The following is a 17,236-nucleotide window of genomic DNA, read 5'->3' on the forward strand; positions in this document are numbered from 1 at the left end:
TTTAACTGTATTCTGCGAAAGCTGTAGCTTCCCACGGTCCCATGGTTTATAATACACCAGAGAAAACGAGTAATAGATTTTTTTAAAAATGACAGAAAAGTCTTTTCCCGTTTTTTTCCAGCATCTACTCTAACTTTATTATTGTTACTTTTTCTATAATTTACACATCTATTACTTAGATCAAGTCTAAAGAGTGCTGTGGACATATCTTTCATTTACTAGAGCGGGATCTCTTTATTATGCAGAAAAAGAGAGATGCTGTTGAAACGTAATCTCAGGAATTAATTGTGTAGTTTTCTATCTTCTTTACTTTCACTGGTCCGACCCACTTAAGATCAAAATGAGCTGCATGCGGCTCAGTGTAAAATGAGTTTGACACCCCTGTATTATACTAATTATGAACTTTTATGGAGTCTATTCATGCAGTTTATGTTTGCTGAGAGAAATGTCTAAATTAAAGGGCAGAGGAGAGTCTCCATTTAACTTTCCTCAGACTGAAGAGCAGGCTCTGCAAAGGGTGTTTTGTAAGATCTCTGTAAGTCACGTGTAGGACTCGTTAAACTCTGAGCGTGGCAGTCAGACCGGTTTGTAATAAATCCTGTCACCATTAAGTTTCAGCGTTTCATATTTTGACTGCCACCAATCATACTCATGGATTAATGTCAGGGTGCTTAATTTTAAGGAATAGAATCCACTGGGTTTTGTTTTTTCTAAAAGTTTATTAAATGCTTTCAAGAGATTTGGTCCACATGTGTGATCATCAACTTCCAACCAGGGAGGAGAAAAGAGAAAAAGTCAAGAAGGGGAAAAAAATAACAACAAAATGTTGTTTTTAAAAAAGAAAAACATACAAAACAAACAAATAAACAGAGGCCTTGTTTTTTCCACTTCTTGCATCCCTGGTTTCCTCATTCGAAGTTGCCGAAAACAATAACCCAAAAAATAAAAAAAAATTCGAACCTTTTGAAAACTGATTCGTTCAGTCTTTTGTAGCTGTGTAGGTGTGTGTTGGTGCTGCCAAACACATGACACAAACTTCATCGGAGGGTGGGGGAGCCGGAGTGGCAAAGAGGCAACGGGATGGTAGGTCACTTGAATATTTCTTTTTGGAGCAGCAACTGGGCAGCGTGTAACGTCATTTCACTGCGGCAAGATGCATTAAAGTGAAGTGACTGGATCAGGACACTTTATCAGAACACACAACTTTGAAGTCAGGTGACATTCAGAAGAAGCATGCCTGTGTGAGCAACAAAATTCATTATTTGACCCCCTTTATTTTAAGAGGGGGGGTAGAGAAAAGTAATTTCTTCCACATATACGCGAGCAAATCTGGCTGTTTTATCAGATGCTTTGGCACCAGAATCCGTCACACGCTCGATAAGGTTGTGTCATGATTCGTCGGCTTTTAAACGGCACGCACACAACAAGCAGCCCAGACATTTGCTTCTTTGTTTCCCCAACCTCTCTCACAAACACTAGGGAGAGGAGCCTCACCTCAAATGATTTGCTCTCTTATTTAAACAGCAAAAACCTAAATCCAGATCGACAAATTTTAGTCTATGTTGGCCAAATGGGATTTTTAAAAAAACTCAAATTATATTTTCTTTGGGTGAGCGCCACTCTCCTTTATAGCCTGTCCCATTTAACTCTCAAAAGCAAGATGAGAACACATTTCTGACCACAGCACACTTTTCAACAGCCACGGAAAAAAAGACAGCCCATCATCTCTTATTCAGATTACCTTATAAGGGTGTCTAAGTATTATAATAGGTATCAAGTATCATATACTGTATATAGTAAGGAGGGTTATACAATAGGGGTATGTTATCATCTTATAGGTGAAGTATATTGAATAAGGCGCTATACGGGAGTATATAAGCCTCTGTGTATGCGGTCGTTTCCAGATCTGTCCTTGCCCGGTGAATCAGCTCAACCAAAGAGGCAAAGCAAAGGCAGTGAGCAGTGAGTTCTGCTGGTAGGATCAAACTGAGACACTGCAAGAAGGAAAGACGTTACAGTATATATACTTTAATCATCAACTATCTAGTTTTACCCTTTGGTCCTACCAGAAGATCTCAGATATAGCGCTCATTTACAAGTCTACAGCTGTTGGCAGCTGATAAATGAAATCTACCAGAATCTGTGTTTTCTGCTCACTGCCTTCACCCCCAAACAGAGCTGTGCACTAGCAGCATACACAGATGCATATTATATTCATACATGGATACATATATAAAGAGAGAGTTATACATTGCAATTAACATACATATATCAATAGCATATAGAAGAGAAATCGAAATAGCAATCATTATAGTCATCATATTCATCATAATACTAGGAGCAGTAGAAATACGATCCCTCGAAGAAGCTAATAAGAGGGCTGTTCCAGACAAGGCCTGATCTGCTGCCACGCGACCTGCCAGACTGACGTGCGAGCTGCGTTTTTGGTCAGCTCGTTCAGTGGTCAGCAACATCAGAAAACTCATGTAAAGTAAGTATCCTGTGGTTTGATGCTCTTGTTTCTTTAGGTCTCTCCTTTGCTCCTCTTAACCACAGCGTTCTCCTGTACTAGCAGAGTGTACAACTGGAAAATTACAGCATCCTGCAAATCCAGTTTACGCTGTTCTGATTGCGGAAAAAAAAAAAAACAACTTCAACTTGACTGACTTGTTTGACTTCTAGCCCTCTGCTCCAAGTGCAAATATTTGACCCTCTCGGTGATCCATCTCTCCACATTCAGCCACTTGTATCTAACCCTGTCTGGAACAACCCACACTGAAGGAAAACTTTTCAAAATAAAAAGAATCTTTAAAAAAAAAAAAATTCACTATAGTCATCTAGTTCAGCGATACATGTCATATAGCAATACCTCAATAACAAGAAGTTCTATGTAATCAATACAGGTTTTCAGGTTATATATTTATTAAGCTTAACTGCTAAGTTATCAATTATTATTAGTAGTATAGCATTATTTGTAAATATGTATAATATGTATGTATCTGAATATAGACATACCTTCATCGTGTCTATCCACATTAAAGGCTAGAATAAGATGGCAACAGATATCCTGTGTGTGTGTGTGTGTGTGTGTGTGTGTGTGTGTGTGTGTGTGTGTGTGTGTGTGTGTGTCAGTCACATGTGGTGCTGTTTATAGGCACAATATGTGGTGTGAATTCTTTCCCCATCTCAAGCTAGCACGTTTCCCCCAGGCGGGCTATCGTTAGCTATCGGGAACAGATACATTTGGGCTCATATGAGGAACACCGGTCTCCATCTGAAGGATGTGGGAGTGCAACTGGTTTGTGATGAACTCAGCTGGACTGAAGGAATGCCCACTTGCCTTTGCATTCAAATCTTCTCAAACAATACAACTTTAAACTAGAAAAATATAGTTTCAATCATCCTTATTATATCTTTATGTTTAAGTTATTATTCATCTGGATGTCATTCTTTCATCTTGAACAACTACAAAGCTATTTTTTCCCCTCTTACAACTCAAATATTCTGCACAGGCAACATTTTCACTTTGCTTCAGTCCAAGTGAGATCATTACTTTTAAACAGCCACCCTCAGTCTGATCCATTACAGAAGGGCAACTCCAGATGGGATTGTGAAATGCTGCAGTCACTTTTCGGTAGCTCTCCAACACCAGCTTCACCCGTCTGTCAGCTGCATGCCAGTACAGTATTTTATGAAGAATATAGCCTCGAGGAAACTTAGCCATCAGCCTTGTGTACTTTAATCAAGGGGTTTGATCAACTATGTTGTGAAAGCATAATTTTACCTCCCTCTTTTGTCAGCCTGAGAGAAAATGACATTCAAGTTGACTCTCTGTGGGCAGCAGGTATAAGGTTACCAAGTAAGAATGTGTCTGTGCTCATCCCACTCAGGAAGCGTTGGTATGATAACACAACCAGCTACTAAGGGGCCTTTTTTTCTATAAAAGAGGGGCGAGAACTGCAATTAAACCGTTTTTGGGAAATAAACTTGCATACATTCCGGCACAGCAACATGTTACATGACTAATCTTCTCTTTATGAAGGCCCATGCAGGCATTACATTCATAGCTTCTACCAATATGGCAGACAATAGAACAAGGAACCGTGTAACTCTCCTTGGAAAACAAAAATGTTGCTCAGAAATCAATTGAATTTATTCTGATCCTCTCACTATATTCCCACAAAGGAAGAAGAGCAGGATTTGGTTGTTGCAGAGCTTAGCGAGGCATGTCCACCAGGAGCCTCTTTCTCCAATGCGTTACAGTTTCTTCACTTTTGATAGCCATTACAGCACTGAGAGCATTTGCCCGCTGGAATGGCGAGCATTTACTGGGTTTCTGAACTATCAGCGAGAAAAATGTTAGAGCTGCGACCAGCGCGCTCACCCAAGAACTGCTCCAGTGCAACAAGGATTTGGAAAAACAAAGAAACAACCAAAACAATGGATTCTGGTGGACAGAGCTGCTGTATGAAAACACTTGGGAACACTTACTTTAGTCAAAACAAAAAAAGCTGTCTCTGGAATTTCTGGGAACCTAAAGGAGTCATATTCTGACTGCAGCACGATGGGAAAACAAAAGGCTCATGTCCCGCACTGTATTTACAAAGCTTGAATTGGCTCCTGTGATTTGTGTGTAAAATGTTTGTGTGAGGGTGGGTTCAATTGTTTTTCATGTCAATTTGCTTTCTCGCTGCTGTTGAGATGTTAGAGAAGGTCAGACTGGTAAGATGACAGACTGTTCGGTTGTAGCTGGTGTGGCATGCCCATCTCTCTGATGCAGTTCGGCGGCGATTGGCTGCTTCTATTCAACACAGCTTTGCCTAAAGGTCGTCCCCGTCCGATAACTGCCGGCCTCCCTGAAATGACGCAAACCATCTGTTGTGTCACATGCCAACAAGCTGCACAGATGTGGCGCTTGATGCTGGCTCCAAACAGTCCCGACAGACTTTAACATTAAAAACCAACAGTAAGCACTAAGTTGTAGAAATGTGCCATGAGCATTAGCTGATGACTAATAATAATATAATAGCCCTTTTTCACTACAAGTACGACATAATGTGTGTGGCTTGTTATAGCAACAGGGCCAGCTGAATAGGTACTAAACAAAGTACATGGAAAAGTACACGGTACCAGGCACTGCCACCTAATGGAAAATCCTAAAATCTAAAACTATACCGTCAAAATGTGGAGACCAGAAGCCAAATGTTTTTGCCTTTCATATACAGTCTGTTGTTGCAATCTGCTCATCATCATATTTTGCTCAGTGGAGATTAAGAATAGGAAAATAAGCAAGGTTTGACCTCGGATATTGACGTCTTTTTAAACACTCACCATGGCTTCTGTGTAATCTGCTGTTATGGTGACCTGCTTGTCTTCTGGGGGCGGGGTCACAGCAGAGTTATCTGAGCGTCTGCTCTGATTGGTGAGCTGCAGCCACAGTTCATACATCTGCTGCATGTCTCTCACTAAAAGGATCGAGGGAAGACGGAAAATTATGATAATATCAGTAACCTTGAAGATGATAATCAGAAACAGTCAGTGCAAATGGAATACAAAAAAGAAAAGAATTAGAGGCTTTTATAGTGGCTGCAGTTGAGGACAAAGGGACGGTGGATATGAGAGCATGATAAGAAAATTAAAAACAGATCCAGCTAAACAAAGCCCGTTTTCACTAATGTAGTATTTTTCCCAAACTAAGTGGAAAATAGTGTCTGTTTTTTTTAGCATTATCTTTATAATAGTGACTACAGATAAACCTCTTTGTTTTGTTTTCATGAAAAGTGCATCTTGCATATAAATATCCATTAAATTTATTTAAAAAAGGAAAAGAATGAGAAGATCCAGCCATTTAGGGTCTGGACAGTCTGCCCCGGCTCAGTTTTGTTACAGTGGGATGAACTCAAAACAACAAACAAATAGAAGTTAATGGAGTTATACCTCCTTTAGATAAGTAACCTAATTCCATAATCCAAACAATTTTGGAAACCTAACTGCATTGTACTGCACATTTAGGGTCTTACATTCAGACGATCTAATAAAACAAAATTCAAGGACCTGCAGAAGTCTAGTTCTCAGAAGCAGCATGGGGGTGGAAATGTTATGGTTTGAGGTTTGTCAGCAGCCGCAGGGCTGCAGTTATTGAATAAACAACAAATTCTACATCACATCAAAGAGCTCTTGAAGTTAATGTGAGGTCTGAATGTTGGATCTCTCATTACTACACTAACTAACCCACCATGGCTCAATAAGGGACGCTGGTGGATAAGGGAATAAGCCCAAATTCAAATCCCATGCAAATGAAGTCATTTTGCATAATATAGTCTTAGTAGTATTGTCATTGTTATGTGCAGCTAAAGGCTGCAATACTTCTTTTTAGAGTGAAGGGTGCACTTTTCCCAACACAACAATAGTGTTTTTATTGGATAAAGAACCTAATCCTTAAAGGGATTAAATGTTTATTTGTCCCCGTCTCCATTTGACTTTTTCACATGACAAACTCCAACCTGAATCACTTAATCCACATATGAAAGTGTAAGGTGGAGCTCGCACACTGCTGCCTTTGTATATTTACAAGCTCTTAATGGCCTGATCTCAGTACAGTTGTCCTAGGCTGAACCAGAAGCTTACAGCTGTTGTTTTTCATGTACGTCCAGACGTCCCTCTCCTCAAGACTGTGGGCAAAAGAGCAGTTCCCAATATAGTGGCACTTCTTCTGCTTCATCACGTGCACGCACATCTGGGTGAAATATGTAAAGCAAAGATTCAAGTTTGTGAGTTACAAAAACGGCTGTGCCCCGAGGCAAAACCAGTCAGCTGGATTCTACATGTGAGAGGTGGAGGGGCAGAAAGAGGGTGGAGTAAACATGAACTGAAGAGGAAAGAAAAACAGAGGAACTCACGTCATATTGCTGTGGATAGGTGCGGGAGAAGGGAAGAGGCCGAACAACAACCCACTTCTTCTTCTCAAATGACTTTACCAGCAACACCCGGCGTTCTTTCGTCCAGCTGAAGAAACAGAGAGCAAACATGGGAGCCTTAAAGATACCGTGACATAAAGTCATCAAACTTGCTAGACCACCTGAGAAAACACAGTCAGCACGTGTGCATGTGTGAATGGGGCCTCACCTGTGCCGTGCCTTGGCAGTACAGTACTTGAGGTTCTTGTCCGGCTCGTTGACCTGACCTTCTCTCCAGCACTGACCACACACAAACTTCATTTTCAGGTTGAGGGGGCGACCTCTTCCTGCTCCTAACCCACCCACTGGGCTCACACCACTGCCACCTATGCAATCTCCTCCTACTCCTACTCCACCACCGCCACCCATTCCCCCAAGCCCTCCTACAGGAACACTGCTGCTTGGATGGGGTATATGGATGGGCTGAAACAAAACAAATTCATTCATTAAATATGAGAAAACAGAGGAATGAATTCCTGCATTACCCCTAGAAAGCTACAAAATGCACAAACTTAAAGACATTTATCCAATTTTGGGTCTAACCAGGAGTCTTAGACATTGTACACATTGGAAGAGAAAGTGAATGATATTCAACGTCGTTAAGTGACTTCGGACAAAATAACCATTGGTGACAAAAACTGGGCGAAACCCAAGAAAAACTTTTCTCAACTTCCAGGCAAGCAACTGAAGTGATTACCAATGAGAGGGAAGAATACCATTGCATAACGTAGTAGTAAATACATTACAGGGTCACCTAGGCAACCAGACCCTGGAGTATCTGCAATAGACCAGCTGTCAACTTCAAAGCAATGTGCAACGGAAAAATCACTTCTAGAGCGTATGAGCGACGAATTAAAGCACCAGTTCTAACCACCAAATACAACAGTTTCTTGTGCCCAGTTTTAGATAAATTAAATTAAATAAATATTAAATAAAATCACTACTGGTAGCATGAGGCGATATCTGGATCCTACAGAAATTGCACAGGTGGTCCAACTCCTTCAGGATAGCACATCATCATTGCCAGAAAGTTTGCCGTTTCTCCCAGCACAGTCTCGAGAGCATAGAGGAGTTTCCAAGAAGCAGGCAGTTACAGTGGGAGAGCTGGACAGGGCCATAGAAGCTCCTTGACCCATCACTAGGACCGGCATCTGCTCTTTTGTGCAAGAAGGAACAGGACGAAAACTGCCAGAGCTACAAAATGACCTACAGGAGGACTCTGGTGTAAATATCTTTCACCAAACAATCAGCACATGTCCCAAACATGAAAGGGTCTGGAGAAGCAGTGGAGAAGATTATCCTCCCTGTATCATCGTTTAGAATTAAAGGTCTGTTGGTGGGTTAGTGATGGTCTAAGGAGACATATCCATGAAGAAACACACAGAACTCAACAGAATTCAGGTATGAGGATGAATTCCTTGGATTCACTTTCAGACCCTACCCTGGTGCAGTTTCTTCGTCTGAACTAAATCCAAGCAGACACGTCTGGGATATTATGTTTCGGTCCATCTCACACTGCCAGCCTGAACTTTAGACTCTGCAGAGGAGCTCACAGATGCCCTCGCCCATCATCCATCTTCTCATTAGGAGCATGCCCCTACAGTGTCGGGCTGCATGTATCAAATGATGTGGCATTGTTTAATTCCTAACACATTACCCAGTGCATATCAGCGTAGATATCCAACAGGATTTTTTTCCCCCATTAAGATCTAACATGGTTTCAAAGTGTTCCTCTAATTTTTTTTACCATGTATTTAAAGACATTTAAAACTTTTTAAGGACTGTGATCACCCAAAATGTATCCAAATGTCTCAGGGGCTTTTACAGCCTCACCTTCTGCTGCTTCTGTGCATTCTGCTCCAGTCGTTGCCAGTGCCTCTTGGACTCTTGCACCATCTCTTCATGGGTGATACCTACAGGAAATGTTTGTCACAGCTCAGTGAAAGCATCTTTATTTGATGCTCAGTTAATAACTGCTGGTTAGTGCTGATTGTCATTGTGTTTACAACAGCTGCTTTTCCATAACATTCAAATATGTCAGACATTTGTCAAGAGTGGGCGCTATTATTAATGACTGTTTACTGGATTACATTTAATATCTTGAACAAATTAAAATTGCAGCTGAGTCTGGTTTCTACCTACCTGTGTCCTGCTGCAGAACCCAGCATTTGAGCTCTATGACAGAGTGCGCAAAGGAGCAACTGTCCTCACGCTGGCACCCATAGCGAACCTCATGCCGACAAATATCAAACTGGCAGAGAGGGTGAAGAGGACGCACCTTACTGTATCGCACATTGGCTGACCTTACCACATGCACCAGGCACCTGCAGGAGAAAGTAAGATTAAAGCACACGATGACACACTTGTCTCTTTTCTGTACAGTGACCAGCTTTTACCACTTAAAGAAAAAAATCAATCAGAATTTTATTAGAAAAAGCTAAACTGATTAGAAAACCAGTTACTTCAGCAAAGTGAAGACACGGTAAACCTGTTACACTCACTTGTTATCGTCAAACGGGTGTCGAGCTGTGAGATTTGAACAGACCGCCAAGTTTTCTTTGCTGCGTTTGCTGATGATGCGAGGTTTACTGTCAAAGCATTCCTGTTAAGAAAGAAAGTTAAGGCAGACGAGTGAAGATCCATTTCCACTTTTACAAACGCCAAAGAATCTAAAGAGGAAATGTATAGCAGACTGTGGTCTGACCTCACAGAGGAACATGAACATGCCCATGTGGAGCTGCAGAAGTCTGGTGACACTCAGTGCCCGCCTCTCTGTGCTGCCCAGAGGATCAAACAGCAGCTCTCGACTCAGAGCGCCTTTCCTCTCCTGAGTCCACACATCGATCTCCTCCTGGCAGTACGCAAACGTGCAGTTCTCCCCATACTGGCACTCCTGACGCTCCTGTACCTCTGTGGGACCAGGCAGAGAGAGAATACTCAACAGAATATAAATGTAATGGTGATCAAATGTGTATCTGATAGATTACATATTCCAGCGTTAACTCCCCACGGGAAACATACCCTTACAGAGTACAAAAGCCCCCAGGAAATTGTTCCGTGCAGGCCGGGGCCGAATCCTCTTCCAGGTGGGGTCGTCTGAATTTTTGAGACGACACAGCAGCACATCTCTTTTACAGCGATGTGCTGCCTCTGGCTGATACTTATAGTCCATCACTCGTGGACCTGAGTAGGAGGAAGAAATAGTTAGATACTGATTATTTCAAAAAGAGCAATAAGTGGTCTTCTGTTAACATCTTGTCAGCAACTAAGTTAAAAATTCCCCAAGAAATGTACGGCAATTCATACATTAGACACAGTGATGCTGCAACACCCTACTGTGAACATTCAGAAAATTCAGGACAAAGGACAGCATGTCAAAGGCTGGTAATACAAACCTATTCTGCTGTAACAGGCATGACAGGCCTGCCGAAACTCGTGTGTGGCAGCCAGAGGATTCCTGGAGAGCAGAGACAGGTTGGTCCCTGCTGGACCATTCTGAAAAAGAAGAGTAGAAAGAGATGTGATATAAAAGAAAGACAATGTAAATAAACAACTAAAAAATAAAATGGATTTCTTGTAACAGATATGTGTGTTTTGCTTACTGCATGTGCACTGTGGTTGCGCATTCCAGGAATGAAGCTGTGACACACTCGTCCCCCTGAAGAACACAGACAAGGACACTGATGTCAGACTTCACATTGTATTGTTGCTGACTCACACCGTCTGCTGATGATGCATATCTCAGGTTAAAGCCAGCTCCCTAGAAACTGTGCTCTGGCAGATAAGCAACTTAAAATTAGAGATGGCACGATACCACTTTTTTATGTCCGATACCGATACCGATATCATAAATTTGGATATCTGCCGATACCGATATGAATCCGATATAGTGTTTTTTAATCAACAAAACTGTTTTTTAAATATCTTGCTGCATTTTGCAAGTCTGCAAGTTCATACTCAAGTTTAAAACAACAACTACACTAAAGCTATTCTGTTATACCTGTATACAAAAAAAATATTTCATAGTTCAGCAATACTGATCAATCTAATAAACTTAGACCTACACCATCCTCCCTATTCTGGTATTTTAAAGAGTACTTAGCGTAAATATTAAGCAACCTAACTAATAGGGTTCCAACTCCCAGCAACAACAAAAATAAATAAATAAAAAATAAGGAACCACCCCTCACGCGCCACCTCATGATGCTTAATCGACGTAATCAACCTTAATTTGATGCAGTGTGAAAGAAAATGCACAGAAATCAATTATTTTTCAAGAAATATTAAATAGATTCAACATCTTTCTTCAACAAAATTGCAGACTGCACAGATGGTACCTTCCCAAAGGAAAAAGTACTATAGCTTACTAGGGTATATATATTAGACTTAATAGTCACTATATACAGTAATTGACTTCTATTCATTTTACATCAAATTAAAACTTTGGGTGTCAGATAATTATTTATTAAAAGCTAGACATTTTAAATGAGAATAAGAAAGAAAAGTATGTCTTTGTGCCCCCTTTTCCCAGTTAATGCCCTATCGGCCCCCCTGGCTAAACTTTGCTAGATCCGCCCCTGCACAGTTACCAGCGTCAGCTACGTAGAAAAAGATCCTCGAGTAGAAAGTAATATTAAATACATTCTAACAACAGCTGATCAAGCTTAAACGTGCTGCTGTTGTTCAGCCGCTGGTTTCCTCTTTCTGGTGCAAAGTGGGCCAAAAACAAACAAGAGAGACGGACTCACGACAGAAAAGCCGATCAGCTGATCATTTAAGCAGTTTCACGATTGAAGTAGCAGCCGGAGAGCGAGAGGCAGTCGCTCGTTAAGATTAACACAGGAATGCTTTACAAACATTCAGAGATGGACTTACACACTTGCTTTACTTCTCTCGGGGATAACTTTGTCGGAGATGAAATGCCAGGTTGCTAGCGAAGCTCCAAATGCTATCCAGACCACCGACAGGTCCCGCATGCCACAGCCGCTCTATCACGTGATGCATACTGCTCCGACGTGCTAACGTTCTGAGGTGGGTTACGGCGTGTTGCAAGTTTTGTGAGGTGCTTTCGTGACATTTAATGGATTGGATTACATTTTTTATTTTTCTCCGATATCCGATCCAGTAATTTAGGTCAGTATCGGACCGATACCGATACGTAATATCGGATCGGTCCATCTCTACTTAAAATCATTGTACTGGGTCAAATTTAATTAATGTGCATCCTATTGGTATGGGGTAATATCGTCTATACTGTACTTAAATCACAGTTGGCATGCTTATCGACACACTTTCATTCCTGCAGCTGCACTAAGTCATTTTAAGTGCAAACCATCAGATCCTAAACTGCATAAGCATCCTTATGCACATAAGCATTCCATGTGCAATTTATTTTAAACCCTTAAATGCTTTTTCTTCACAAAAGTTTTTTACTTAGATCAACATGTGTTGTCAAGCAGCAAACCATTCATGAAACCTTTCCCTTTCCGCTCACCAGGGAGAGTGTACTCTGACAATGAGTCGAGTCCCCCAGCGGCGACTCCTGCCTTCCCTTCTCCTTCCATAGACGTCGTGGAAAAGCCTCCCAGTGCGTCCTGCGCCTGGGTGGAGCCCTGGTCCCGCAGCGACGAGTAAGCTTCCAGAGGAGGAATGTCGCTGATTGAAGAGCTAAAAAAGGCTTGGGAAAGCTGGGATGAAGGGGCTGGAAGGCTAGGTGAGTAAGGAGGCCGGAGACCAACTGCTGTGTTGGGCAGGTTTGTGGGAATAGCACCCACTGGAGTCTGGAGGAGACACAGGAATATGCTGAGTTTAGATCATTCCTGGTGAAATAAAAGGGTTAGAAATACTGTCCAGTTTAGTGACAGTGCCAAGTCATATCGTTTTTTCCTGCACTCACCTCACTGACTTTCTTGGGGATGGATTCTAACAAGCTGTCTAGCTCATCCTTAATAACACTACTGCTGCATTCATCCATGTGCTCTGACACCGGGACCGAGTACTGCATGGGAGGCACCTGGCTGCTGGGGCTCTCTGAGAGGTCAGTGCACGAGGTTACCACAGTGGTCGTTGGGTCATCGCTGACTGGAATAGGAGTAGCCAAAGGAGCGGGGATGCACTGTGCGCTGGAGATGTCTGCTGGGGAGGAGAAATAAGAACATAACTGTCAGAAACAAGTGGGGCTGGGGATGAGCAGGTAAGTTCAACATGTGGCAGCCTGACATACCTGGTGCAATGTCACCCAGAGATTCAATTCCATTGGAGGACATCTAAAGAAAAGAGGAACCCATCAGGCTCTCACTCAGCCACTTCATTATATTACAAACTTTACACAGTGACAGCAGCACGTACCTCTCCAGTGGGTGTGGAAGTCTCTCCATGACTGTCACCTTCAGTGGCCGTAGACTCCGTTTGTGGGCTGACGTAGGCCTTACGACCCTTTAGTCCCAGTTTGTTGGCTAGATCCTGAGCCAGATCACTCACCTGTCTGTCCTGGAAGATTAATTATTAAAAAAAAAAAAAAGATGCTCAGAATAGGTAAAAGCCATGAAGTTATCATATCAGTAGCACAATATTCACACAGTATTCCATTCCGCTTCAAAATTAAATGATAAGTCTTTGTTTTAAGTGGTGGCATACATTTGGTGCTGTGAGGAGACATTTGGTTCCACATGTGTAAGCCTCTCTGAGTTGTCCCATCTCCCTCAGACAGAGCGCTTTGCGGTACAGAGCCCTGCGACTTCCTTCTGACACACACAGTGCGCTGTCACAGTCCTGAACGCCGCGATCGTACTCCCTCTGAGTCAGAAAAACACAGGAAAAGTTATAACCTATACCTCCACCAAAGGTGATTTAATAAGGTACAATTACATGTAATGATAATTCTACACCAATCTTGAAACTTGTATCTACAGGTTTACTTGAGACTTCACTCTCTACAGATTTCGAGTCTTCCACATGAACACATCTTTAAGTACTTTGGGAGGTAACACATCCATCCCACTCCCATTCTTTCTCACCATCTGGTAGTAGGCAGCAGCCCTGTTGACGTACAGGCTCTCGAGCAGCTCATGGGGGATGACGAGAGCCTCAGCCTGGGCGTAGCGAGCAACACTGATCCCCTCTCCATACTGCTGGGTCGCTTGATGCCAGTCTCCATCCCGAAAACAAGAATTCCCTTCATCCAGCAAGTTACACACCAACTGAGTGAGAAATGCCTGAAAGGGATGTGTAAGAAGTGGGTAAAATGATTGAATGAGCATTGAAATGAGGAGACATAAACAAAACAAAAAAGACAGGCAATATTAGACAGAAAGAAAAGTAAACGAATGTGGAATAAGAAGAGGAATGCGTAACAGACTGAGGACAAAATTAAAAAATGTCTGAACTCAAGTTTACACCTTGGCCTGGGTAAAATTAGAACAAAATGTGGGTACTGTCATGTGGCAGTCTGCGTGTAAATATTACATAAACAAAATGGTGATAATGAAGCTCCAAAAAAAGCATAAACCAGATCAACACATACCTCATAACTCTCTGGCTCTGGGAAAGGCAATGAAGACCTATGGATAGGAAAGGAGGGGTGTCAAACATCTACACGTGCAAAATTTATATACTTTGGTATGAAATCACTGGTGGTCTCCAGATATTTCTCTCTTACTGGATAAAGCTCATGGCCTTCTGAATCTCCTCTCTTCGTTTCTGCCGTTCAGGATCCATATCCTAAATGTGAAGACAAGATTGACTTGCACCTATTTTTGTTTTGTTTTTTTTCTGAACAACAATGTTTACAGCTTTGACAGCGGCAGCCTAAGCATCGCTCTTTGCTACACATCTGTGTCCCGTCCTACGCCAAGGCCTGGCACTACAACATGCTAGACAAACAGCGGGGTCAGCTCACGGTGAAGCCTGCCATAATTGATGTTAGTGGGGTGAACATTTAGCGTAACCGGGGAATGAGACTCTACGCAAGAAATAACATTAATCGACGTAAAAACTGCGGACATTCTTTAAAGGGGGGCATTTAAACGCCCCGTAGATGTTTTCAACGACAACCAAAACAATGTTGGGACTATGATGAGGATAGCTAACGTTAGCGTGTCATGTGAACGTGTTTCTCAGCTCGTACTGAATGTTGCACCATCAGATAAGAATATATATAAGACATGCAGCTTTAGTCGGGTCAGCTACTAATGCAGTTAACGCTGAAAACCACTACATGAGTGTTTCTACCGATATTTGGGATTAGCCAGTGGACGAAACTAGCTAATTCGGCTACATGCTAATCACTGTAACTTAGCCGTAGTAAAGAGGAGAAAAGCAAAGGGAGCTTTGAAAACTGTTTAATTCCTATAGAAGTCACTCGCATCGTACAGTCTCGTTTAGCTAGTTAAGGTGACACACATAAAGGGGCATTGGACGAAAGCAGAGTTACCTAGCTACCGGGTAAGTAAGCTGACTTCATTTACTAGTGGAGCTAAAGCTAACAGCTAAACCCTGTCCAGACAGAGCACGGCAACTCACCGAGTTCAGTTGCTGCGCTTTTCAAAATCACAGATACCTTCATGCAGCGTTGGCGATAACGATGAGAAAAACCAGCCAATTATCAATACATAACCTTGCGCATATTTTTACGTTTAGTGTTCCTGTCATTGGTGTGTGGACGGAGCGACTTTTCCAGCTATTGCTACGGCTGCTGGTAGATACAACTCAACTACTGGCTACCGCTGCTAGCTGTTATGGCCAGTGCAGTATGGCAACAAGTATCCAGACACAAGAGACCTATGACCGCAGGAGGGCAGCAAAAACTGTGTCAAACTGTGTGTGTTGGTAAATTACTACCGTTCCCCTACGATGTTATGTGCAGAAGTCTTGAGCCACCCCTTATATCTTTGCATTTCCTTCCAGGAACTAGATCTTCTTGTAACGAGTAATCAGTGATCCTTCATTCACTGCTTTATCACTCATTTCCAGTTCAGTACTTGCAGCTGACCATTTTCAGAGGAACACTATATTTGTTTGTTAACCCATTTAACACTGACCTGTGAATCATTCAAGCGTACTAAAGGCAACAAACTCAAGAGAAGAGTTAGATTTGTCAACACATAACAGACAATGTAGCAAAGAACCTATTTTAAATTGTACCTTTAGTTACTTTGTTGCTAGCTGAATACGACATATAACTTGTTCTCATTTCTTTAGAGAATTTCTTCTTATTTACTCTTTAAAGAGATAAGAGTAGGTCAGGACTTTTGCATACTACCGTATATAGTTCATGTACCCGGACTTCTTCATCATTAATATTTTAATTTATTAATTACGTGAAGAAGAAAAAAACTTTAGTCTTTATGCACAATTCATTAATAATCAGAATCAGAATCAGAATCAGAATACTTTATTGATCCCTGGGGGAAATTATTTTTTGTTACAGTGCTCCATTTTAAACCAACATTAAGACAAGACAGACAATACACTAACTAAGAATAGTACAATATATACATATATATACATACATACATACATAAGTCACTCATAAATAAATAGTTGGAAAAGAAACATGTGTAGCTGTAGCAGCAAACAGTGTGTTAAGTGGATGCGTTGTACAGGGAGATGGCCACAGGCAGGAATGATTTCCTGTGTCGTTCAGTGGTGCTTTTCGGTAATCTCAGTCTCTCACTGAACGTGCTCCTGTGACTGACCAGCATGTCATGGAGTGGGTGGGAGGTGTTATCCAACATTGTCTTTATCTTGGACAGCATCCGCCTCTCCGACACCACCTTGAGGGAGTCCAGCTCCATCCCCACAACATTGCTGGCCTTACGGATCAGTTTATTAAGTCTGTTGGCATCTGCGACCCTCAGCCTGCTCCCCCAGCATGCAACAGCATAGAGGATCGCACTGGCCACAACAGACTCATAGAAAATCCTCAGCATTTTCTGGCAGATGTTGAAGGACCTCAGTCGCCTCAAAAAATAGAGACGACTCTGGCCCTTCCTGTAAAGTGCTGTGGTGTTTTTAGCCCAGTCCAGTTTATTGTCAATGTGTACTCCAAGGTATTTATAGTCCTCCACAATGTCAACACTGACCCCCTGGATTGAAACAGGGGTCAAGTGTTTCCTGGTCTTCCTGAAGTCCACGATCAGTTCCTTGGTCTTTGCCACGTTGAGCTGCAGATGATTCTGCTCACACCACGTGACAAAGGAGTCGACCACAGCCCGGTACTCTGTCTCATCATCCCTGCTGATGCATCCAACCACCGCAGAGTCATCAGAAAACTTCTGAAG

General features: G+C 42.1%; 1 protein-coding gene across 3 annotated transcripts; it reads right to left on the reverse strand.

Annotated features, from left to right (window-relative positions):
* Window positions 1-699: 699 nt before the first annotated feature.
* zc3h7bb (zinc finger CCCH-type containing 7Bb) lies at window positions 700-15,896 on the reverse strand. 3 transcript variants are annotated; one of them, XM_085283837.1, is made up of 21 exons: window positions 15,795-15,896; window positions 14,614-14,675; window positions 14,479-14,515; window positions 13,973-14,170; window positions 13,593-13,751; window positions 13,305-13,445; window positions 13,180-13,222; window positions 12,853-13,091; window positions 12,451-12,736; window positions 10,559-10,614; window positions 10,352-10,451; window positions 9,978-10,139; window positions 9,661-9,866; window positions 9,458-9,558; window positions 9,099-9,280; window positions 8,790-8,869; window positions 7,126-7,379; window positions 6,900-7,005; window positions 6,628-6,736; window positions 5,332-5,465; window positions 700-4,856 (listed from the first exon to the last, which is right to left on the reverse strand). In XM_085283837.1, the coding sequence occupies exons 2-21, from the start codon at window positions 14,670-14,672 to the stop codon at window positions 4,821-4,823; spliced, it is 2,688 nt and encodes an 895-aa protein (XP_085139963.1). In that variant the 5' UTR covers window positions 14,673-14,675; window positions 15,795-15,896; the 3' UTR covers window positions 700-4,820. The 3 variants fall into 3 exon arrangements, with proteins under 3 accessions (XP_085139963.1, XP_085139964.1, XP_085139962.1); XM_085283838.1 differs by lacking the exon at window positions 15,795-15,896 and adding an exon at window positions 15,477-15,701 and having other exon boundaries at window positions 12,853-13,088; XM_085283836.1 differs by lacking the exon at window positions 15,795-15,896 and adding an exon at window positions 15,477-15,701.
* Between the last annotated feature and the right edge of the window lie 1,340 nt (window positions 15,897-17,236).

This window comes from Mchenga conophoros, linkage group LG8, assembly GCF_057382185.1.
Source record: "Mchenga conophoros isolate Kocher_MC1m ecotype Shallow Benthic linkage group LG8, M_conophoros_male_GT1.1, whole genome shotgun sequence".
Classification (NCBI taxonomy): Eukaryota; Metazoa; Chordata; class Actinopteri; order Cichliformes; family Cichlidae; genus Mchenga; species Mchenga conophoros.